The 20,541-nt window shown below is 50.2% G+C and overlaps 1 protein-coding gene across 1 annotated transcript in view; it reads right to left on the bottom strand.

Annotated features, from left to right (window-relative positions):
• The window catches only part of LOC131210655 (uncharacterized), a 28,023-nt gene extending 8,144 nt beyond the window's left edge, over positions 1 to 19,879 (bottom strand). Inside the window, exons 1-3 of the mRNA XM_058203934.1 lie at positions 19,819 to 19,879; positions 3,326 to 3,540; positions 240 to 375 (exon numbers count right to left, since the gene is read on the bottom strand). Of these exons, the coding sequence (XP_058059917.1) occupies positions 240 to 375; positions 3,326 to 3,540; positions 19,819 to 19,879 (412 nt within the window). The remainder of the gene's footprint in view (positions 1 to 239; positions 376 to 3,325; positions 3,541 to 19,818) is intronic.
• Positions 19,880 to 20,541: the final 662 nt, after the last annotated feature.

Below are 20,541 nucleotides of genomic sequence, written 5' to 3'. Positions count from 1 at the left end.
AGTTCGGGATAAGATGGCAGAACGAGTGCTGACACAACAGACGGGACTGCATCTGAACCCGGGAACCAAAATGAAGCCCGGTGTCGTGTCCGTTCCGGGTGCGTTTCAAGTTGCACTCTGCCGTCGCGTCGGTTGCAGCTCGGAAGTTTTTCTCCGATTGAAGCGGTTCCCGTTGCCGAACAATGGAATGTGTCCAACCTGTCTTTCGACGTCAACAGCGGGGCGTGGGCTGCACTTACCTACTACTTCCATATCGCCCGACACGATCATGGTGTGGAAGGACGGGGCATCGGCGGACACCTCGCAGCTGTACTTCCCGGAGACGTTCGTGTCGACCGACTTAATCACGACGTGGCTCTTGTTCGATAAGGTTTGCTGGAACGGGAAACATGTTTCAAGGGTTTTTAAAAATGTGTTTTATTTACATTTTGCTGTAGAAATGGTTGTACCATTCTTCCGCTCATTTAATTAATTAGACGTTTGGGTGCTGATTCTGAAGAGGCATGGTCCAAACAACAAACGGTCAACAGTTAACCTTCAATCTGACTATTTGGAACACAAAAATGGGCCGTTCCTGGTTGGCACCTTTCGAGTGTTTGTTTTCCCCAAACCCACTGCGGCCACTGTGGACCTTTTTTTTTGGTTTGGTCCAGCTGGCCAAGAGCCGCCCCAGGAAAGACCGTAAAAAATGTTGAACCAGCAAGGGAAACAAAAAGAACCAACTGCTTTCCAAAACCCCAAACCCAGGGACCCAGGCCGGGAAATGAACCGTCATAAATCGGCGAGATAATTTAAGGGCAGAAGGTTGGCTTCCGCGTCGAAAGCAGGTCGGGGGAAAAAAATCCCAGGAAAACACTTAGCAACCTTGTGCACCCCGGGAAAGCGCTACACCAAGAGGCCCAGGACACAGGACTCCGCAGCCCGAGGGAAGGGCGTGGGTCCATCCCGGGTCACCGTCGCGGTTTATGAGCCACGCGTAAAATATTCCCTCCTTCCCGCGCTCCTTTTTTATTCACCCTCATCTTCCGGTGGCGCTCCGGTTTTTTTTCCAGATCCCCAAACGTTTGGTGAAGAAAAACCCTTAATGCGCCGCGTCGACCGTATGCGCAACGAACAATTTGTCGCGCAAAGTTCGCCCCCGCGAAAGGTCCTGGCCACTGACCGATTCTACGTGGCCGACGAAAAGGTGGGGCGCTGCTAGAAGATGATGGCCACAGGAAGTAAAGCAAAAAAAAGGGAAGGAAAAACCGAAGCCGGGAAGCCGACAAATTCCAATAAAAGTGCTTCACCTCCGGACGCCAGCGCGCGCGCACGCGGCAAGGCGTTATCGCAGTTGTTTATTGACTGGAAAGCAACAAAAAGAGACATTATTTCTTGCTTATCTTCGGGCAAATGGCGCAACGGTTTTGCTGGCCCCCGGCCAGCCGGCGCCCGGACGGTCGAATCCGGACCGATGCTGGCAGCATCTGCGGTGAGCAAGTTTCAATCACTCCGCTGTTGCTTCGACGCTACACTTCCGGAAACTTTATGCTGTCCAAGTGTCCATGGCCCCCCGCAACCGGATCCGGCCCGAGAAGGGCGGATCTTTGGTGACGCAGTCCCACGTAGACCGAAATCCAAACATCTTTTTGGGAAGGTGGCCCCCGTACCATTATTCCCAATCAAGACGAATCGATCGAACCCGAACAGATTGGTCCCGTTTGTTGTTGGCCCGGGCCGGCGGTCCGGGCCTCATGATGGATGATTATGATGGGATGAATGAAATGAAATTAGAAATGGTCCTTTTTTCCCTGTGGATGGCGGTCGAAAGCATAATAATCTCGATCCCGGAACCACTTGACCACTAGACTCGCCGGGTGCCGGGCCCGACGGTCGTTCGGGCTCTTCGTCGAGAGACCAATCGACCACCGAGGGTATTAGAAATTCATGAGGGATTTATTATGTCGGGAGGTTTTTGGTCCGTTGTTTGTTTGGTCGGCGCTTCTTTGCGATTCTGTTTGTCTGGCGTTTTGTTTGGTTGTTTTTTTTTTGCACAATGAAGGAACCCACCTAACCATCGATGTCCTTCCGCTGTGGCCGTAGCGTAGTGACCACGGGTTTGAAAATGATTCATAAATCCAATTAATCCCTCAAACTTACGGCTCAACGAGCATTTTTAAGGCACACACCAAGAGGCAGCTTCATCGCAATTAAAATTGAGACAGAACGTTCCCTGACGCTGATTCCTGATTCCTACGGGCCACGCCCTGGGTGTGGCTTCCGGGTACGGTTATCCGAACCGGTACCGGATCGGAACAGCCCGGCAACGAAACAACCTCAACATCACCATCGCAACTAGTTATTGTTGCAAGAGCAAAGAAATAAATAATAAAGTAGCTTCTGGTTGTCTTACGGTGTTCTTTCCGAACAGTTGGTCCGACGGTGAAACGTGGCACCAGTAGTATTCTCTGCCCCGAAGTACGTCTTTCCGGTCCGGGCAGTTGTAATGATTTTCCGCACCGGAATTCGGATAATTGTTTCACCGCTCGCTCCGGTTCCGTACCGACGGCGCCTTCGGTTTATTGGTTTGCAGCAGAACGTGCTCAACACCAAAACGAAAACATTTTTCGGGTACCATGACCCGGCCTGATACCTTCGACAGCAGACCCAGTCCCCGTGCTGCAAAGGATAGCGGCTTCATTATCCGGGTACGTAGGGGCGCCCAGGTTCCGGGATCCAGCTCCGGGTCTCGAGGTGTGTTTTTCTCATTCACGAACTCAACTTTTACGACTCTTCGAGCAGGTTCTTTGCTCATCCCGACAGTGAGTCGACATGGTGCAACGGGTGAAACATTTCGAAGCCGGTGCTCGACGTCTGATCATGCTTGATGATGGTTTATCAACACGGACCGGCGAGTCTTAGGATTTAATTGTTGTTCTGTGCACAATGCACAGGGCATTGTCAGGGTAGTTATTACTTGCTGCCAGCTTAGCCGGTGCTCTTCGTTAGTGTACCTTTGGAACTAACAACCTTTTCCGGCATTAAAACCCGGACTCAGTCAAATCGATATTGTCAATTGGTTTTTCCTATTTCACCATTGGAACGTCGTGCCGATTCCCTTTATTTTGCATAAATAGCAATGAAAAGAGAAAATCTTTCTCTCGGCAGCCTGTCAGAAAATTGAGTTGTGAAAACGAACGAATCACCGACGACACGGCCGCAAATCTTGATTCACAATACATTTGCCAAATTAAACGTAAACCTTGAGCGTGAGCCCTCCCCCTTACGCGTAAAATTCATTTCCACAATTTGCGCTTCCAATCGCGCAGCAGGGCGCCGGTCGTACCTCGACGTCAACTCCGTTGACACTGTTGAACACCTTCATCGATGGGCTCTCCTGGGGCGTGTAGCGATAGAACTCTCGCTTGCCCTTGTACCACTTGATCGAGTAGAGCCGCTCCTTGTCCTCCAGCTCGTAGTCGCAGGACAGGTGGGCCGCGTCACCCTTCCGGACCGCCGTCGGCACCGTGACCCGCACATTCCTGAGGCCCTGGGAAATCTCTGCAATGAAAAGTGCGCCATGCGAGAAAAAGAAGACAGAAACGATTAGCTTCCGGGCGGGCAATAAGCTTGGAATGAGGACGGGAAGGATTCATTAGAATAAATTAGACAGAACCAATTGCGGGGGGTTTTGGGGGCACCCAATTAGGTGTGGTGTTCCTTCTTTCCCGTTTTTTTTTCTCTAACCTATTCGGAGTGCAGACACGTGACAAATGTACAACTTTAGGTTTTCGTGTTCCTTAAGATATTTATAAAGTTGAATAATAGAACTCCGATGAAGTTGTGTGGTGGCCATCCATTGGCCCCGTTTGAAATTATTGAATAAGGTGGCATTGTTGAGGTTAAGGTCTTAGTTAAAGAGATTCTTAAAATAAAATTTCTCGCATCGTTTCGAAAATGGGAACAAATGAAGTCATACGAATAGGGATAGCTTTAATGGTGCTGACACAGATTTAAAAGATTAAATAAAGAGATTTTGAGTTATAAATAAATTCTCGATACTGTTTTGCTCCACATTTCCTCTCCCGGTTGATAGGGCACCGTCTAAGACCATTTGAAAACATTATTCGAACCCAAAAGCCGGTTCCATTGCGAGCAGCCCAACAATAAGCTTACTAAAATCGCATTGAAAACTTTCCCGAAAGGACTTTCAATGAAGAAAACTTCCCATCACGGACCCCGATGCTGTCCGAATGAGTAATGTGCCTCCGTGGTGCCTCCGTGAAATGAAGTTTGAAGATGGATTCTTTTTTAACTTGTGGAATTTGGGAGGCCGTTTTCACTCCGACAGCCATCTTTCGATGTTGGCAGGTGTCATTCAGTGCGCCATTCAATGGGTATTATAGTGACACTTTATTCTCCTTGTCCTCAAAACAGATGCTGACATCGGTGGCCCAACAATGTGCATCGATTTCTTAGAAACTCGCCGATCGATATTGCCTTCTCGGGCGAAACGGATTCCGGTCCCTACTTTGGGAGGAGTACAAAAATAGAACCCATTATTACGGACGCACAAAAGCACGCCCATGGCGGACCCATACTAAGCTTTCCATTGTCTTGTTACCATCTGCGTGATTCTATGTAGATATTGCCACCACGAAGGTTTTGTATGTAACTTTCGCGGGAGACTTAGTTCTTATTGAATCTTATGAGCCCCGTCCTACCGTTTCGCCGGTCAATGTAGCGCGAAAAGGTATTTGTTGGGCTTAAACATGCTTTTAGAGTTCCCACTTTCTCCAGGTTGTGGTCAAACTCATTCTGCCGAAGCTTTGTTTCGTAATCTAGAAACGTTTGTTGTCGAAATGGTTGTCATTTACATTTTCGCTGTGTTGGAGCCACGTGAATCAGATGCGCAGGGTTTCCATACGTCATGCAAGGCCATTTGACCGGGTACGGATCATTGTTGCATGATTCACCGTATTCTCGCTCTTTCGGTTGCTACAAAGGGCAAACTCATGCTTCGCATAATTCACTTAGCTTCTCATTCGGCGCTAGTCGATGCACCATAAATTCTGTGCACTCATCTTATGGCTGCCGGCGTATCCACCCTAAATTTTGGCAAAAGCCTCCGGGAACGGCAGCATTCGAGGCACAACCGACCGACAGACACCGTACGTATGCTTCCGGCCGGGCTGACTTTTAATGTGTTGCTTCCCGACACGGTGACCAACCGAGGAGCCCGAGACGCCTGATGTCGCCCGAAATGTCGACAGAAAAATCATCGCTTGCCTTTGATGCGTTTGGGAATGCAGTCGCACCACCAGCAGACCGTTGCACGGGAAAAGAGTGTTTTCCCTTTTTCCCTGACCATTTTTTTTTGTTGAAGGATTTTTGCCAGATCACCACAAGCCACTCGGCTCGGCTCGATGGAGAAAAAACAGGGCAAAATGTAAGATTAATTGCAGGACCGGGTCGTTCGGTACGCGCGCGCGCGCGCGCAAGAAGCGAAACGGCTCCGGACGCGTCTGGAGCGAAGTCTTGGAGGAAAGTTTTCTTCGTGAAGTGGCCTCCCAACATTCCTCGTCCGTGTACGTGCGTTGCGGTTGCGGATGGCGCTCCGTCCACGGCCACGTTCTTCCCACAACCCGCAATGATGTAGTTTTTCATCCAACCCGTGACCGTCCGTCCCGGGAGGGGACCGACCGAGGCGAGCGAGTGGAAGCGAAACAGTAAGGAATTTAAAGAAGATAAATTGATTACAAAGTTTCAGTTCACTTCCCGTGAACTGTGCCGGGTGGTGGGCATTCTTTAATATTGTCATTTAAGCTGGGAGCGCGCATAAACTTGTTTGGGAAACTGTAATGCACTGCGCAGGGGGAGGGTCGTCTGTCGGTTTTTCTTCGCACAAAACTAGCGACCTCGCCCACCGCGTTCCTCCAACTCTCACCATTGTCCCTGGCCGTTGGGCCATGCGTTGACTTTAAACACAACGAAAAAACAGGCGAGCGCCGGTCCTTCGGTGGGTGCCTTTCTTGTCGCGTGGAGCGAAAATATTGGGAAACTCAAACTTTTCGGTTAATTACGTGAGACAGTGACAGTGCCGTTGGTTCGCTTCATACTCTTGTTCCCGGCCAAGAGTTCGAGCATCAGGGGAAACTTTTGCCCGCCCGGCTTTCGGCACAAACAGCTTCATGTTGACAACCGCCACCATTGGCGTTATTAAATTTCTCTTCGCACATGTCGTAGTTCTTAAAGTCCTGCGCCTGCGTGTGTTTCAGTTTGCCATGGTTGGCCGCACGGGGCCGATAAATTCACGCAAACAGCTCAACAGCCTGACAGACAGAGAGCCCAACGCAACCGGCACGTAGCGGGATGACATGCAGCCAACAACCACCACCGCCTGGAACATATTATTCATACCAAACGCAGCCTGGGCTGCGACCGTGGGCTTGGGCACGTACGGCTGCTAAACGGTGGCGAAAGGTCAGCAAGCCGCTGGCCAGCAGGAAGCGAAACGGTTCACAGCCAACGCGGTTCGCGATAGAAGCGGGAAAAAAACGGTGCAAAAACAGCCTATTACATTTGTTTGCTCGGCCTCAGATGGCCTGCCAGAGCTGGAGCATGACAGCTGGAGCCCATTTCCTGAGCGCACGGGACGGACATCCTGCGACACGCGCTCCGGCGCTCAACGCAGCTTCAAATCTGTGCCACGAACGGCACGGCACGGTTTTCACGTTCACAAGCAATCTCTGGGGCAGGCTCAGGTGCAGGTCGAAAGTCATATCCCCGGTCACATCCCCTCACCGGTGGCCGGAATGCAACCGTTGATTAGTTCATTCGCCGTTCCGAAGGTCCTCGACGCACCGGCTCGACTTACTGCGAGATGGGTGAGATACGGGCCTCGTCGAAAGCCCGACTTTGGCGAGGCTTCGTGTCAGCGTGGCGTAATTGAAATGCTACTGCACTTGCCACGTGTCGGTTACAGAGACCGTGTGGCGGGTTTTGTTTTGCACTTAGTTTTTATCGTCCCTTGAATTGGTGCTCCAATTGGCCATCCAATTGAAAACGGCTTTTGAAGGGTTTGATCTGATTTTTGTCCTTCAAACAATTAACAGAAACATTACAGTATCATCGTACGATATATTTATCGTACAACGTACAGTAAATTTATCCAAAAGATCGTGCAACATAAAGCAGGGATCAGACACGAAATGATTTTAATACAATCGGTTCACGATCACCTCCTTCAGGTCATTTTTGGCTTTCCTGGTTGATCTCGATGACTGACATTGACGATCAAATCGTTGATCTCGATGACACTCGCCATGTTTCACTTTTAACTGTTTTTTGTGTTTTAATTTTTTTAAAACCTATCTTTTGTCGAGGTACAGAATTCAGGATCAACACATGGTTAAACCAACTTAAAACGCATCGTCGCTTCGTACCGCCTGATAACGGTTGGCGAGATGGTTCTGCTTTAAGCTCGGCTCCGCTCCGTAGCCGTAGACACCAACCCGAAGCTAAAGTAGCTGGATAAGAAACAAACAAACACCATAGCCCTATAGCCATCCCACCACCAACGGGCGCCGGTAATGATGCTTTTCCATCATTCGGGAGCACCCGGCACCCGAGCCAAGCCGAGCCGAGAGTTATGAAAAATGAGATTTCACCTTTTCCCATCCGGCGGAAATGAATCGAGATGAAATTGGTTTCAGCAGTTCCGCGCCGAATAAAGTATGCATTCGCATCGTCGGAGCGCAAACCGCGGCGGGAAAAATTGGAAAGCGATTTTTCCCGCACCAACCACAGACGGGTAGAACGAACGGAAGAAGGGACCCTGGTGGCGTCACCGAATCGCTTCGTAATCATGTTTAGTCTGCGTTTTTCGTGACTCATAATTCAATGGGTAAAGTGAAACTTTTTCGCAACTCATTCTATTGATTGGGGCAGAATGAAGTAGAATCAATTCGATCACGGAGCGAACGGAGCGCAGGTGCCGCTCTTGCACCGTGGATTTAGTCTTGCCTCAGATTTTACTCCGAGCTTTCAATGTCAGAGATGTTTGCGCAAAACGATCTAATCAGTCTGAGTCATTTTAGTAATTGTTTTTCCCAAAAAACACGGGCTTCGGGTTAAAATGAACGGCCCAATCCTTGGCCTTAGCGATGGCACAAGCTAAAAGAGATTTAACAGTAGGTCGCCTGAGTCTGTCCCGGAAGTGATACCGAGTAACAGGCTCACTCGACTCACTCGACACCGATCATACTTCCTGCCCATAGTATTCATACTTTGCGTGCTCCCTGCCAGGATACGCACCGTAACGGCTTGCCGTCGTGAACCGTTTCGGTTCCGTTCTTCTATTTTCGCACATCCTCCGCCGCCACATTCAAATGTCCTTCCCACCACACGGATAATGCCGGTGTAATCGTGTGTTCGTTCGTTTCTGAGTTCGTTTTCCACGCGCGACACGCGGTGCTCCTTCTTTGGCCATGATCACTTCAAAAGAAAAATGCCAAACGCCGACGGAACGGCTCCCTTTTTAGCCATTGTTCGGGTGGAATACAACGCACACTCTCTCTCACTCGGAGACCCGGGAGAGTGGATTTGAGGAGGCCACATACTCACTCGGGTGCGCTAGGTAAGGTTATGTCACCGTGCCACGTCAACGTCACCACGTGGCAACCGACCGCGCTACCGAGTGTGCTACCTTCGGAAAACCACAAAAACATCAGCCGGCGACGGCTGGGCGCCACTTCATCCTGCCAAGTGGGCGGTGCCCGGTTGCCCGGGCAACGGCGAAACTTCTTCCCGCGGCACGATTGACGGACTCCCGCTTGACAGCATGGGATTATCATTAACAGCTCTCTCTTTTCTCTCTCTCTCTCTCTCTCTCTCTCTCTCTCTCTCTCTCTCTCTCTCTCTTTCTCACGGTGTTAGTCGTCGCCTCCTTTTGGCGCTCCGTAACCACAGAGCGTAAGCATAAAAAAGCGTCGTTCTGAGGGCGAACCTCACGACTTCCGGCCGGCCCAGGGTGCGGGCATCCGGTACTGGGGGATAGGGGAGAGCAACTGGAGCGATAAGCATAAGTTCGGTGCCAGCAGCGTCTGGTGCTGACGGGAACGGCTGGGGACAGGTTGCGCAGGTTGAGTAACAAGTTTTTCAATTCCATAAACATGCAGATAAGACGGTTTCCGGTGGCTCCCGTGCCGGGTGCACGTGTGTGGGGTGGGTTGGGGTGTAAATTTTGGGCCACCGGGCCGGGTCGGGCTCATATCTCAACGATGCTAGGCCGGGGAGATAAATGCCGCCAGCAGAACTTTGGGTGCTTCGACACGCTGAACCCAGATGGTGCCCCGTTTCCAGCGGGCGGAACCCGCGGGTGTGGAAAGGATTGACGGGGCGGGACTAGGATCGAATGGCTGGGAACCTTGAGAACCAGGTCCTACTATAAATACTACACCACGTGCGTGCGTGCGTGCGTGCGTGCGTGCGTGAGTAGCGCTTGTCAGTTTTCTTGAAGTTTCGGAAGAATTGCTTTTGGATCGGTTTCGTTTTCGCAACGGAATACGTTTCCCCGGCATCGGACGGACATTCGCCTAATCCTGGGCGGAAGCCATCTCCCTCTTGGTGTCAACCTACCCGAACCCGGACTTATTGCTTGTCGGTGGTCGAAGCGCTTGCCACTACCCGGTGTGATCCGAGGACGCTCCTTCACTCAAGAAAGATCACTATTTAGTGCCGTTCCTGCATCGGCTTGCCAGGGCTTCACATGATCCCCGTTCAGCCCATTCGGTGCTGACTGGGAGCTGCAGTTCTTGGCCAGCCCACTAGACCAGCGAAAAGTTTGAAAAATCAATTTAAATTCATAGAACTCGCTGGCAGCCTGAACGAACCTTCTTCCAGGGTTCGACCTTTTGCCACACGGAAGCCACGGAAAAGGATAGGGACCTTTAGCAGCAAATGTTCCCATCATGTGCTCTGCAATTCGGGCCCTCGCAGTCGATCGACTACCGGCGACCATTGGATGGCGCCCGGCATCATATCCGTGGTTTCTTCCGCCAACTTATGATGACTTCCGACCACCGAGAGTCGATCGTAATTTGCCCAAAAGTTCTCGCACTCCCGGCCGGCACGAGTTTTCCGAACTTCGCTTACAGGCAAGTGGCATTTCTTTTCAGCATATTTCCATATTTACATGGAGGATCCTGCTAGGATACGGGCACTCATCAGAGCGCACCCAGCCGCCTTGTACCGGATTATACCGGGAAACTGTTTCAGGAAACCGATTACGGAATCGACATTCGGATTATCGAAAACTTTTATCTGTTTGTGGTGCTTTGGGGTCCATTTTTGACGGAATAAAAAGTGCAGCCAACAGTGTTTGGGAAAGTTTTTGGGGCTCTCCGGGTGCAGTAGCGGTAGGTTGTGGTCCGTAGAATGCTGCGGAGAGATGATTTTGCGTAAACACGACAGCCATTCAGTGGGATTACATATCCTTAATAGTTCGAAGGAGAACGTTTTGAGTGAGTCTGTGAGATGAATATGCAATGCAAGGCTATTTGAACTTTACAATTATTACATTTGATGAGATTCAATATTTAACTTAAGTCATTTCTTTAAAAGTGGCCCATTTGTAGCGCTCTCTCTCTCACTCACTCTCTTCTTACTCGCTCACTCCGGCAGCTACTCCGTAACGCTTTTGAGCGGTCGTCCAAAAGCAGAGCAAGCAATCAGCGACTAACTTTGACACGTGGTCGTGACCGGGATCATTTTCAGTTTCAACGACTCTGACCGACTTGTATTATCTTTTATTTTGAGGTCAGCATAACTTCTATAACATTACGTAACTTGTTAACAATGTACTCGGCCACTTCCGAAGGTAATTATTTTCCTCTAACAATTTCCCGGAGCAAGCCTCCACTGCGCTGTTAATTATTCAGCATAATTTGGCTCAAATTATGGAATGCCCTGTGCCGTTAAAGAAACGGACCTCTGCCTTCAGAATGCTCTTTAAGCAACGAGATCGAGACCACGAAAAACCACGATACACTCTAATCGACCGCTGGAAAATGGGGTGAAATCAATGAATAAAAATCACTCTCGAAACGTGAGGTGAAACAGGAAGAAAAACCCACAATGAATTCCAGGCATTATCGAGCAAACGAGCAGCCACTTCGGGCACACGGTGCAACCTTCACCCATCCTGGGCGCAGTGGGTGTAAAAAGCGCAACCAAAACTGTGACCACTTTCAGCACATGCCAAAGTCCTGCTCGAAACTATCGACACCGGCTCCCCCGGCACGATGGCCGCGGCCCCGCAAACACTTTCTCCTGACAGGCCGCACAACAACAGAGTGAGAGGAAAAGAATAGGTGGACCAAAGATTTTCCATCATCATGCCATGCCATCGCACCGACGGAAACCCAAAACCCAGCGGGGAAAAACTCCGGAAAACAAAAGAGTCCAGCTCCAGCAGGATGATAGTCGGGCATCGGGACCTGGATGCCTGGGGCCGGTCAGAATCAACAAGGAGATAATTGATTGTGTGAACCAGCGGACGGCAGATGAAGGGCCGGTTTCTTTCGGTTCCCGCCCGACCGGCGCGACCCGTCCGTCCGAGGTCCGAAATTAATCACCCTCCGAGGGGAACTTTTGCGGGTGAAGTGAAAATTGTTTCCGCGACACAGTTAACCCATTGCTACCCTTCGCCGTGTCCGCTCCACCGCATGTTTGGGGTGCCATTCGGGGCTGGTGCCATGGGTTGGTTTTTTTTCGATTCCCTTTTCCTGACGGCGGTGACCCCGAAGGAGACCGAAAGTTTGTTACATTTTCAACACATTTGCTCCCAGCCGGAAAGGATCCGTTTTTTCAGGCGGGTTGGTTGGTGGGTGGAGTCTCCAGAGGCGTCTCGAACACGGCTCTCGGAGCGGGCATAAATTTCCGCCGACCATTTTATGAACTTCTTAAAACCGAACTCCGTGCCGTGCCATGTCGCATTTGTTGCGCAATTTGTACGCCAACCAGCCGGTCCCGCCCGACTGCTTTAAAGCCCGTGCGATCCGTACCCCGGTCGGAAGGGGTCGATAAAAGTCGAAAGTTTGGTCGTCATTGGGATTGATGGGTTTCTGGAAGGCGGAAAGAAAAAGCCGCCTCCAGACCAGGCGCTTTTCCGGCCCGGCCAAATTGAGCCATCCACCCTGAACGTTGGCGGAATCTCGGTTCTGAGGGTCCCCGTTCCCTGCCAGTTTATGGTGTATCGTAACCATCATTGACTGCTTTTATGCTTGCCAGCCCCCCCGAATCCGGTTCGAATAAATGGCCCGAACTCGGTAGACCCAACGAATCATGTCCCAACATCATGCTCCCCGAGTGCTCCACACACGTACTGTAGCACCCCCCTCACTGTCACTTCTCGGTTTCCCTCTCGGCGGCAACCGGAACCCCTTTCTGGCGCTGGAGACGCGCCAGCGCTTAAGCAAGTAAATCTAATTTAAAAGTTTAATCCTCGCGCCGCTACACGAGGAAAACTTTTCAGGCCCACCCCCGGAACACGCGTGTGTTTTGTTTTTCCGCTGCATAAATCGCGCTTCCGTTTGCGGTCCGGAATGTGCGGGTGAATGCTTTATGTCAGCCGGTGCCGACACGTTGTTGGCGTTAGTCGGCGTAAAATGGGACTTAAATTTGTAGTTTTTCATCGCTTTTCCCGCCCCTGGTTGCCTGGAGGCTTGATTAGTGGAAAGTGATCCCCGAGCAGCCCGGGCGCGTTCCGAGCATAAATTCGTGGACCCTAATCCTCACGCCGTGTAATGGCGCCCTTAATCATTCACGAATTCCACGAGCCAGAGTCGGTAGTTGCCAACGTTTTACGATGCACAAGCCCCGCAGCGGAGTGGATCTTTGGGCCACGTTGGCAACGTGTGAGCCGTGCGTAAGGAGGCGTTAAATGGGTGAAAAATTACACTCTAGCCTAGGAAGGGTTTCCAATTACGCAGCTCGGCAGCTCGTAATGGCCGAACTAACTTTATGACGTCCTGTGCGATGCCAAATCAAACGCACTTTTGTCACGTTTCATACGACTCCAAGCCGGGGGCTCCCATTCACTGAACCCTTCTTGAAATTGAAAATGAGTTCCCATGAAAAAAGGTAACCCCAAATCTGGCCCGTCCGATGATCACTGCTGTTGACCGCCCCGTCACTCCGATGGGATTATGACCCGGCACCGTTTCAGCACGTACGTTCCCCGGTGGCCGGATATTGATCCGTAAATCCGAACACCTGGCTGCAGGCCCCCAAGAGACCGACCCCTTTTCGGTTGCTCGGCCTATGTATCCAACCAAGTCCGGGGCACTGATTGCGGTGGGTCGAATTGCAACATTCGGTACAGGTTGGGGGAATTGATAGTGGAAAGCCAAATATTTGTGCGTCAAAATATTCTGTGCCGAAAATCATTTGTTTGTAAATAACGCGTGTAATGCGAGGTGCCGAAAAGTGGTAGAGGCCGCACTCGTCCGATTCCTGGACAGCTCGGCATCATCGGCAACATTATAATCCTCCCGGCCGGAACGATGGAAAAGCCGGACTCCATTACGGATGGGGCGGTGGCATAAAAATCAACATCTCGTCCGGCTCGGGCCGGGAGCCGGGCGCTTTTCCGGGTATCATTAGTTGGCACGTCGGGCCCGGGACCAAGGTTTTTGCTCGCCTAATCCCTCATGCCGCGCGAACATAATGAAACCACGCTCGCGCCCGAGCTCCTGGTTCCCGGTTTGTGCGCGGTGAAGCGTACATAATTAAACTAATGCCCAGGAATTATGCGATTCGTTACGCTCGCGCCTGCCCACCCGCCTTCGGTACACTTTCCTGCGTTTCCATCATGTTCCCATTTTTGGCAAATATCTGATTCCATCCGCGGATCGACGTCGCGGCCACATGAGCGTCATCAAGTGCAGACACTCATTATGCAGAACGCTGGCGTCGGGTGTTAAAGGCTCGAAAGGCGTATTCTAGATGCTGCATCTGGAGCCATAGGTGGCACTGCAACTCGAACGTGCCACGATGCTTGGCACGGGGTGCATTTTTCAACCCTTACAAGTTGGTGGAACGTCCGTGCCATTCGCCCTTCGTAACTAGCATAGCATAATCATTGTTTTTGGCTGCAACGATGTGTGGTATTAAATTTACCATACAAGGTGAGGTTTGTATTACATTTACCATTTGTTACCACAATCACAAGTACTGCTTTTTTATTGTAACCGCACAGTAAATCTAATAATGAATCTCCCGCGTGCAGTCGGATTTCAGACAACATCATCTGCAATCGAAAACCTGGGAATGTAATCGCTAATAACCGATATTGGATATGCTTTTGTGGTTTGATTGACTTAAAATTGAGATTTTACTGTTCCGTTACCGCGAACCTTTGGTTGACCCTGTGCGTAACGCAAAGTTCCACAGAAACGCATTTTCATTAGGACAGTTCAAAGTTTGTTTTTGGCCTCACCAGAAACGACGTGCGGTTTGTATTAAATTTATTTTGATGGTAAATACATTTTCAAGCCTTCCAGACTTACCATATTGTCATTCAATAAAAGCTGGGCATTAGAACACTCATTACATATGCTGGTTATTTGATCACATTTGGCGGATTGGTTGATTGAAAAAGAACTTCACTTCAACGAAACGATTGTAAACATCCAAATGCAATGCAACTATCCAATTTCAAGATTCACTTCGTTGGTTTCTATTCAATTGTAATATAGTTTCAATAAGTAAGGTCCTGTAAGATGTACCAAAAATGAGAATGCACTGTAAAAAGTAAACGAAAATTCGTTTTGTTAGACGCCCCCCTTTTCGATATGAAATTAGGAGCAGCCACCTTAGAACCGTTGGGATCTTTGTTCTAATCAGCGATAGGGAAGAAACTGCCCAACGGACTAATAATGCCAAGCAGTCCTTTCTACAGCCCTCCACTTACAGCCCGTTTTCGTTGACCAGACTGTTTAAATTGGTTGAGCCAGCTCTGTGAAATTACATGCGGTCTTTGCAGTCACTTAAAAGGTGAAACTCTGCAGGAATTGAAAATTCTTTCGTAAGATTACCATGGTGGGATAGGCTTTCGAGCCAACAAGGCTTAGAAAGGTCTCGACCGTGCTTGTTTCTTGCCTGAAGTATGTACCTAGATCGTTTGCCTTTGCCATTTGTTTCTTATTGTTCATTCGACACGCTTATAGGAGGTTCAACGCTGCGTAAATGTAATTGATGCCTTACCAACTACTCATCACTCCAAAGCTTTTTTCCCAGAATGAAGGTCTTAGTTATTCAACGAATTTTTTTGGAGAACCGGGCCACGTAAGGCCCCTACTATTTGATTATTAGCTCAGTTTTCTGTTTTATTAATGTATAAAAATGTGTTGTTCAGAGGACCACGATGTAGACGATCTATCCCTGCATATATTTTAATTTCATTTGGTCATTTGCTATCTCAATTTAGTGAAAAAGATTTGCATGTTCAGCATGACTATTAATAAATTCTATTTCAGACCCTGAGCTCCACTTTTCAGCACATAGCGGAGGTAATCATATCTGCCATCGGCTACAAATGTCGAACGTAATCCAGCCCTCACACTTTGGTGTCATTTTTCTTAAACCCACCCTGCCGATTATTATTTGACATTCTCCTCCATTTACCTATTTGTCCACGTTCTGGTGGCAGCCGGTGGCACGTAATTTGATGCAACCTGTTGAAGGGTTGTGATATGCGCGCTCCCCTATGGCACCTTTTCATACTACTTCACCCTTTACCTTCGTTACTGTTCCTTTGATGGCACAAAAAAGCGCATAATAAATGGCACCAAAAGCGAAAGCACATTGAGGAGTTCAATTTTTATTGAAAAATCAATTCCCCCGAGCGAGGCAGCATTATGAGCGGGCTGCGACGAGCACCCTCACGGTCTCTCCCTCTCTCTGTGCCTCCCCGCTGGCCGGCATCGAGGCCAAAAGCAACAGAAAAAAGTGAGATGATATTGCAACCGCGGGCCACGTCTGTGAGGTCACGGCGATGTTGGAACGCTTTTCGCGCAACGAATAACAAAGATGTACGTGGCGATGTGTCCATCGAGTGGCGCTGTTTGATGACACAACGACCCAGGACTCTGCAGGACCGGAACGGGAGCACCGGGTAGCCGATGAACGGTGTCGACGGATGCATACGATAGCGTATCCTCGTTCGGTGAATCGAACCCGTTTCGAGCACCGATCGGTAGCCCCGGTCGAGCCAGGGGAGCAATGCAATCGCACTGACACCGGAATCATAAATGAAACGAAAGTCCACGGCGAAAGGAAAATGCCGATGCCGGGTCGGATAGCGCGGTTAAACTATCAGAGAACCGTTTACGGAACGTGCTTAGCATGGGAATGTGTCCTTTTTCGATGCCCCACTTTGAGGGCACCGATTTCGACTCAAACTGTAGCTCGAGCCACCACGAAAGGAATGAGATAGCTTGCAGAACGGAGAAAAGAGAGAGAGAGAGAGAGAGAGAGAGAATGAAGGGGGGCTTAAATGCATTCACGCGAGCGCAACTGCAATTAATTGCAGCACACTTAAGCGTAATTGTTTTCTCCGGAAAATCCACCAACCGAGCCACTGCTGAAGCTGGCTGGAGCTACATTGTGCTCTCGACTGCTACAATAAATACCAATCGCTCTCAGGAGTGCATCAACATTCGTTAATCACACCAACGCCCTCTCTAGCGAATTAAATCTGCAATTGACCGGTAAATGAATTCTCCCGAAACTGGCGTCGCTTTGGCTTCGTGCAATACGAATCAGTGCAAATTTATTTACTAAACAACTTAACATCTGTAAGGTACATATTACGCCGTGCCTCGAACCTGACGTAATGGTGACCGAAAGCGGCCAGCATCCCGGCACCTCACTAATGTAGCCCGAACTCCAGGACCGGCCTGGACAAAAAAACAGCTCATAATCGACATTTTCACGTTCGATTACCCTAACACCGAAGGCCTATCCGGACCTTCGGAAGGCCTCGGATTTTCGACCTTCCCGAGTGTGGAATGGAATACGTGAGAAGAAACCAAAGCGGATGAGCTGCCATCGTTTTCGGGATCCACCTTTTCTATTTTCCGTGAGACCACTAGGCTGAGGCCGGAGTCAAGAAGGATTGAGTCGCGTGCCGGAGCCGGACAGTAAAATCAATCAATCATAAAAAGACCGAGACCGGGAACCGAAATGCAGGTCCCGTGTCGAGTCGAGCCACGGTGCCACGAACTTTGGCTGCGTTTACACTGCGGCCACACCCGAGGTGCGGTGTGATTGATGACAATTGTGTGAAAAGTGCGGAAAATGAGGACCTATTTGGAATATCCTATTTGCCAATGCACCGAGCACCGAGACCGAAAGTGCCGATCACACGCAAGTTTCCATTTCGAACTGGCTGTTCCGGGAACGAGCCCATTTCATTAAGCCCAGGCCCCGGCGGTTAACACGATGCCGGTTCTTTCACCGAACGGGACTTCAAACGAGAAAACATGAACCCAATCACAGCCCTGTCAGAGGCAGAGCGTTCTACCCGTTCCGTTCCTGATTAAGAAAACGGTGCCCCAGAGTCATCTTTAATCGGTCCGGGAGCACCGGGCACGATGTGTGTAGTTCATGTTGCTTGCGTAAGCTTAACTTGTCAAACAATAGGCACGGCACAACATCAAAGCCCATGCGCGGGACGACCTGGCCGACTGGTCTCGGTGTACGAATTTAAACTTGCAGCTCAAGGCGGGGTGGGCCGGGCCACAAAGTTGTGTCCCGGGGACCCTTGATCCTTGTTGGTTCGAGAAGCGCTCGTTAGCGTTCGATTCTTAGAGCTAATTCCCTAAATGGTACGAGAATCGATCCCGGCACGACCTCCGGCGCAGAGACGTCTGTGGCGCAATTTTCAATTCGTTATCCAATATTGACAGTGCAATTGCCGTCAGTGCAGCAGCCAGCAACGGATGGCTTCTGCTGCTGCTGCTGCTGGTGAGCGGTCGGTGCATAATGTCGTGCTGATTGGCTGCAGGTTGGGGTGCAAGACGATTGGCAACGAAATGCCAAGAAACCATGAATCATGCACCGGAGCACCGAGCAGCTGGAAACAAAGTGTAACCACGCCAATGGGTTGTGGTGGTCGGAGCGGGATTGATCAATTTTTAATCAAAGCATGTTTGCATACCCAACGTCGGCCGGAATCTCGGACAAGGACATAATGAATTCCGTACAACAGACTTTAATACTCATTTAGGAGCGACTTAGTATTGATGAAACATTCAAACATGGCTTGGGCTTTTAAATCAATTCATGAGCAAGCTTTCTGATTCGCTCCACCCGAAGACCGATCCGATTGCGGACGTTTGTTTGAATGTTCGCCCAATCGTCAATCGGTTCCGATCTTTGGCGTGACTGGTTGTGCAACGTTGCACACAAGTTTCCACGACAAAAACCGACTCCAATTCGCCTGGTGCCGCCATGTGGCCAATTTGCAGTAAAACCTAATCAGTCGTCGCTTTTTCATGTGCCCGACAACAGTTTAATGAGAAAAACTTGCACCATTTCCTACGAAAGCAACGCGCAACGAACGGTCCGCGATACAAATCGAACGAAAATTCTCATTTGCCCGCGTTCGCGCGATACGATCTTAAACTAATTAGCTTTCCAGCGGCCCCCAGAAAGCGCACTGCACTTTCGGGATCCCTCCCGTCTGTGTATGTGTTGGTGGCAGTGCGAGGCCACTTTATCGGGTGGCAAATAACGCCGGGGAACACGCTCGTGCAACAGCATAAAAGCCACTCGTGCGACGCCACGCGGCCAAGAATCCCGCGTGGGAAAACGAAAACATAACACAGCGGCAACAATGGGCCACCAACTGCCACCAACACGCTGCGGGCTCCCGCTTTGCCTGGGTGGCGCCAAGGAGGAATTTTCCTCCTGCTGCAGGTCCCGGCCCAATGCACCATTAATGGTGTCGAACCGGGGGAGCCAGGATCCGGGATCCGGGTGGTGCTAGTCAGCCCCGTTTCCATTTCCTGCACTTTTATTTTGGCCGTCTTTTGCGCGCGTTGAGTGTTGTTGAGTGTTTCCCCGGAAAGCGGAATGCCTTCGCGCAACGATTCGATTCGAAGATGACGAAACGTGCGTTCTTTATAAATAACGAAGCTTAAAGTGCTGCAATGCTTGGGAAAACAATTTGAAGCAAAACTACAAACAAACAAGTAGAACCGAAAGAAGTAGAAGTTTGAAATATAAACACGTGAGTTATGTTAAAATAAACATTAAAACAATAAAAAATGGGAGAACTGTAACAAAAGTATTACATAAAAATAACGCATAGCTAGATCTTCGTAACGCAGTAGCGCCCCTTAGCTTTTGCCATTCCCGGCCCGGCGAAACGGTACATAAAAGCTGTCACCAAACACTCCGTTAGAGCATAATAACCCTGCGTTTATGAATAGTCAGCAGCTGCGGAGATAAATTTCGTTCACCATCGACCTTCCCATCGACATTCCGCTTCGCTCTCGGCGGGTTGGTCTAGTTAAAATCGTTTTCATTTTCACCCAATTCGTTTCCCATTTCGTGTGGTGCGGGCCAAGATTTCACTGTTTTTTGTCCACTTTCCGGGGACCACCGAAAGACCCGAGGGCCACGTTCATCAGTGATTCAGCGTGCGAGCCAGTCGGCTGGCAATTGCTGGCAGCGAATAAATGTTGCCCCGCAGGATGCAAGGAACCACGGGGAGGGTCCGGAATAAATGGATGTAGCATTAGGTGGATCGATTTCCACACCGGCACGTACCTGCCACTATCAGCAAACAGAGAATTGGGAGTCGTAAATCCATTACCACTGGGAGCCACATTTCCTAGCGCTACGGTCGCTGTACAGTTTTTTGGCGGCCACCGAGCGGTTGCCGGGTTCTTTCCCGGCCACGGGAAGCCTGTGAGTCTTGTGAGAACGCTGGCGAGAGCTTCCTGTTGTTGTTGTTGCTTCACTTTCGACGATCTGTGCACTCGTCTCGACCGGAAGTGGAAATATTCCCACGGTGGCCGACTGCGGCGAGCTTTGCTTCGGCTCCGTAAGAAAGCCCCACGTTCTGGCACTGCTGGGTGTCGGACCCAGCAGGAGCCTCACGGAAATGCTACACTGAACCACACAGACACTCTGACACGCCACGCAATCAACCACAAACAACCGATTAATCGTACACGCTTGTTATGGCTCCGACGGTCGTTCGACACATTTTTCTTCACCACTGTCTTCCGTGGCGTGTTTTTGCGTTGCCACGTTTTGTTTATTCCGATCACAGGCTGCACACGCGAGGGAGTTCGGGGTCCTCGGCAAGGATCCGGTTCGCCTACAGCCTCGGTTCGATTGGCCGGGGCGTACGCACCTCCACGCGGTTACGTTCCGCGGGCCCCGGGAGCTTTCGGACTGCGACCACTTCGTTTTCCACCGACTTTCCCAACTCGCTGGTGGCCCGATGCCGCTCGGTGGCGTTCATTATTCAGCACAAAGTGGCAC

Source organism: Anopheles bellator, chromosome 2 (assembly GCF_943735745.2).
Source record: "Anopheles bellator chromosome 2, idAnoBellAS_SP24_06.2, whole genome shotgun sequence".
Classification (NCBI taxonomy): domain Eukaryota; kingdom Metazoa; phylum Arthropoda; class Insecta; order Diptera; family Culicidae; genus Anopheles; species Anopheles bellator.
Note: the sequence above shows the minus strand (reverse complement) of the source record. Positions and strands in the feature narration are given on the sequence as shown.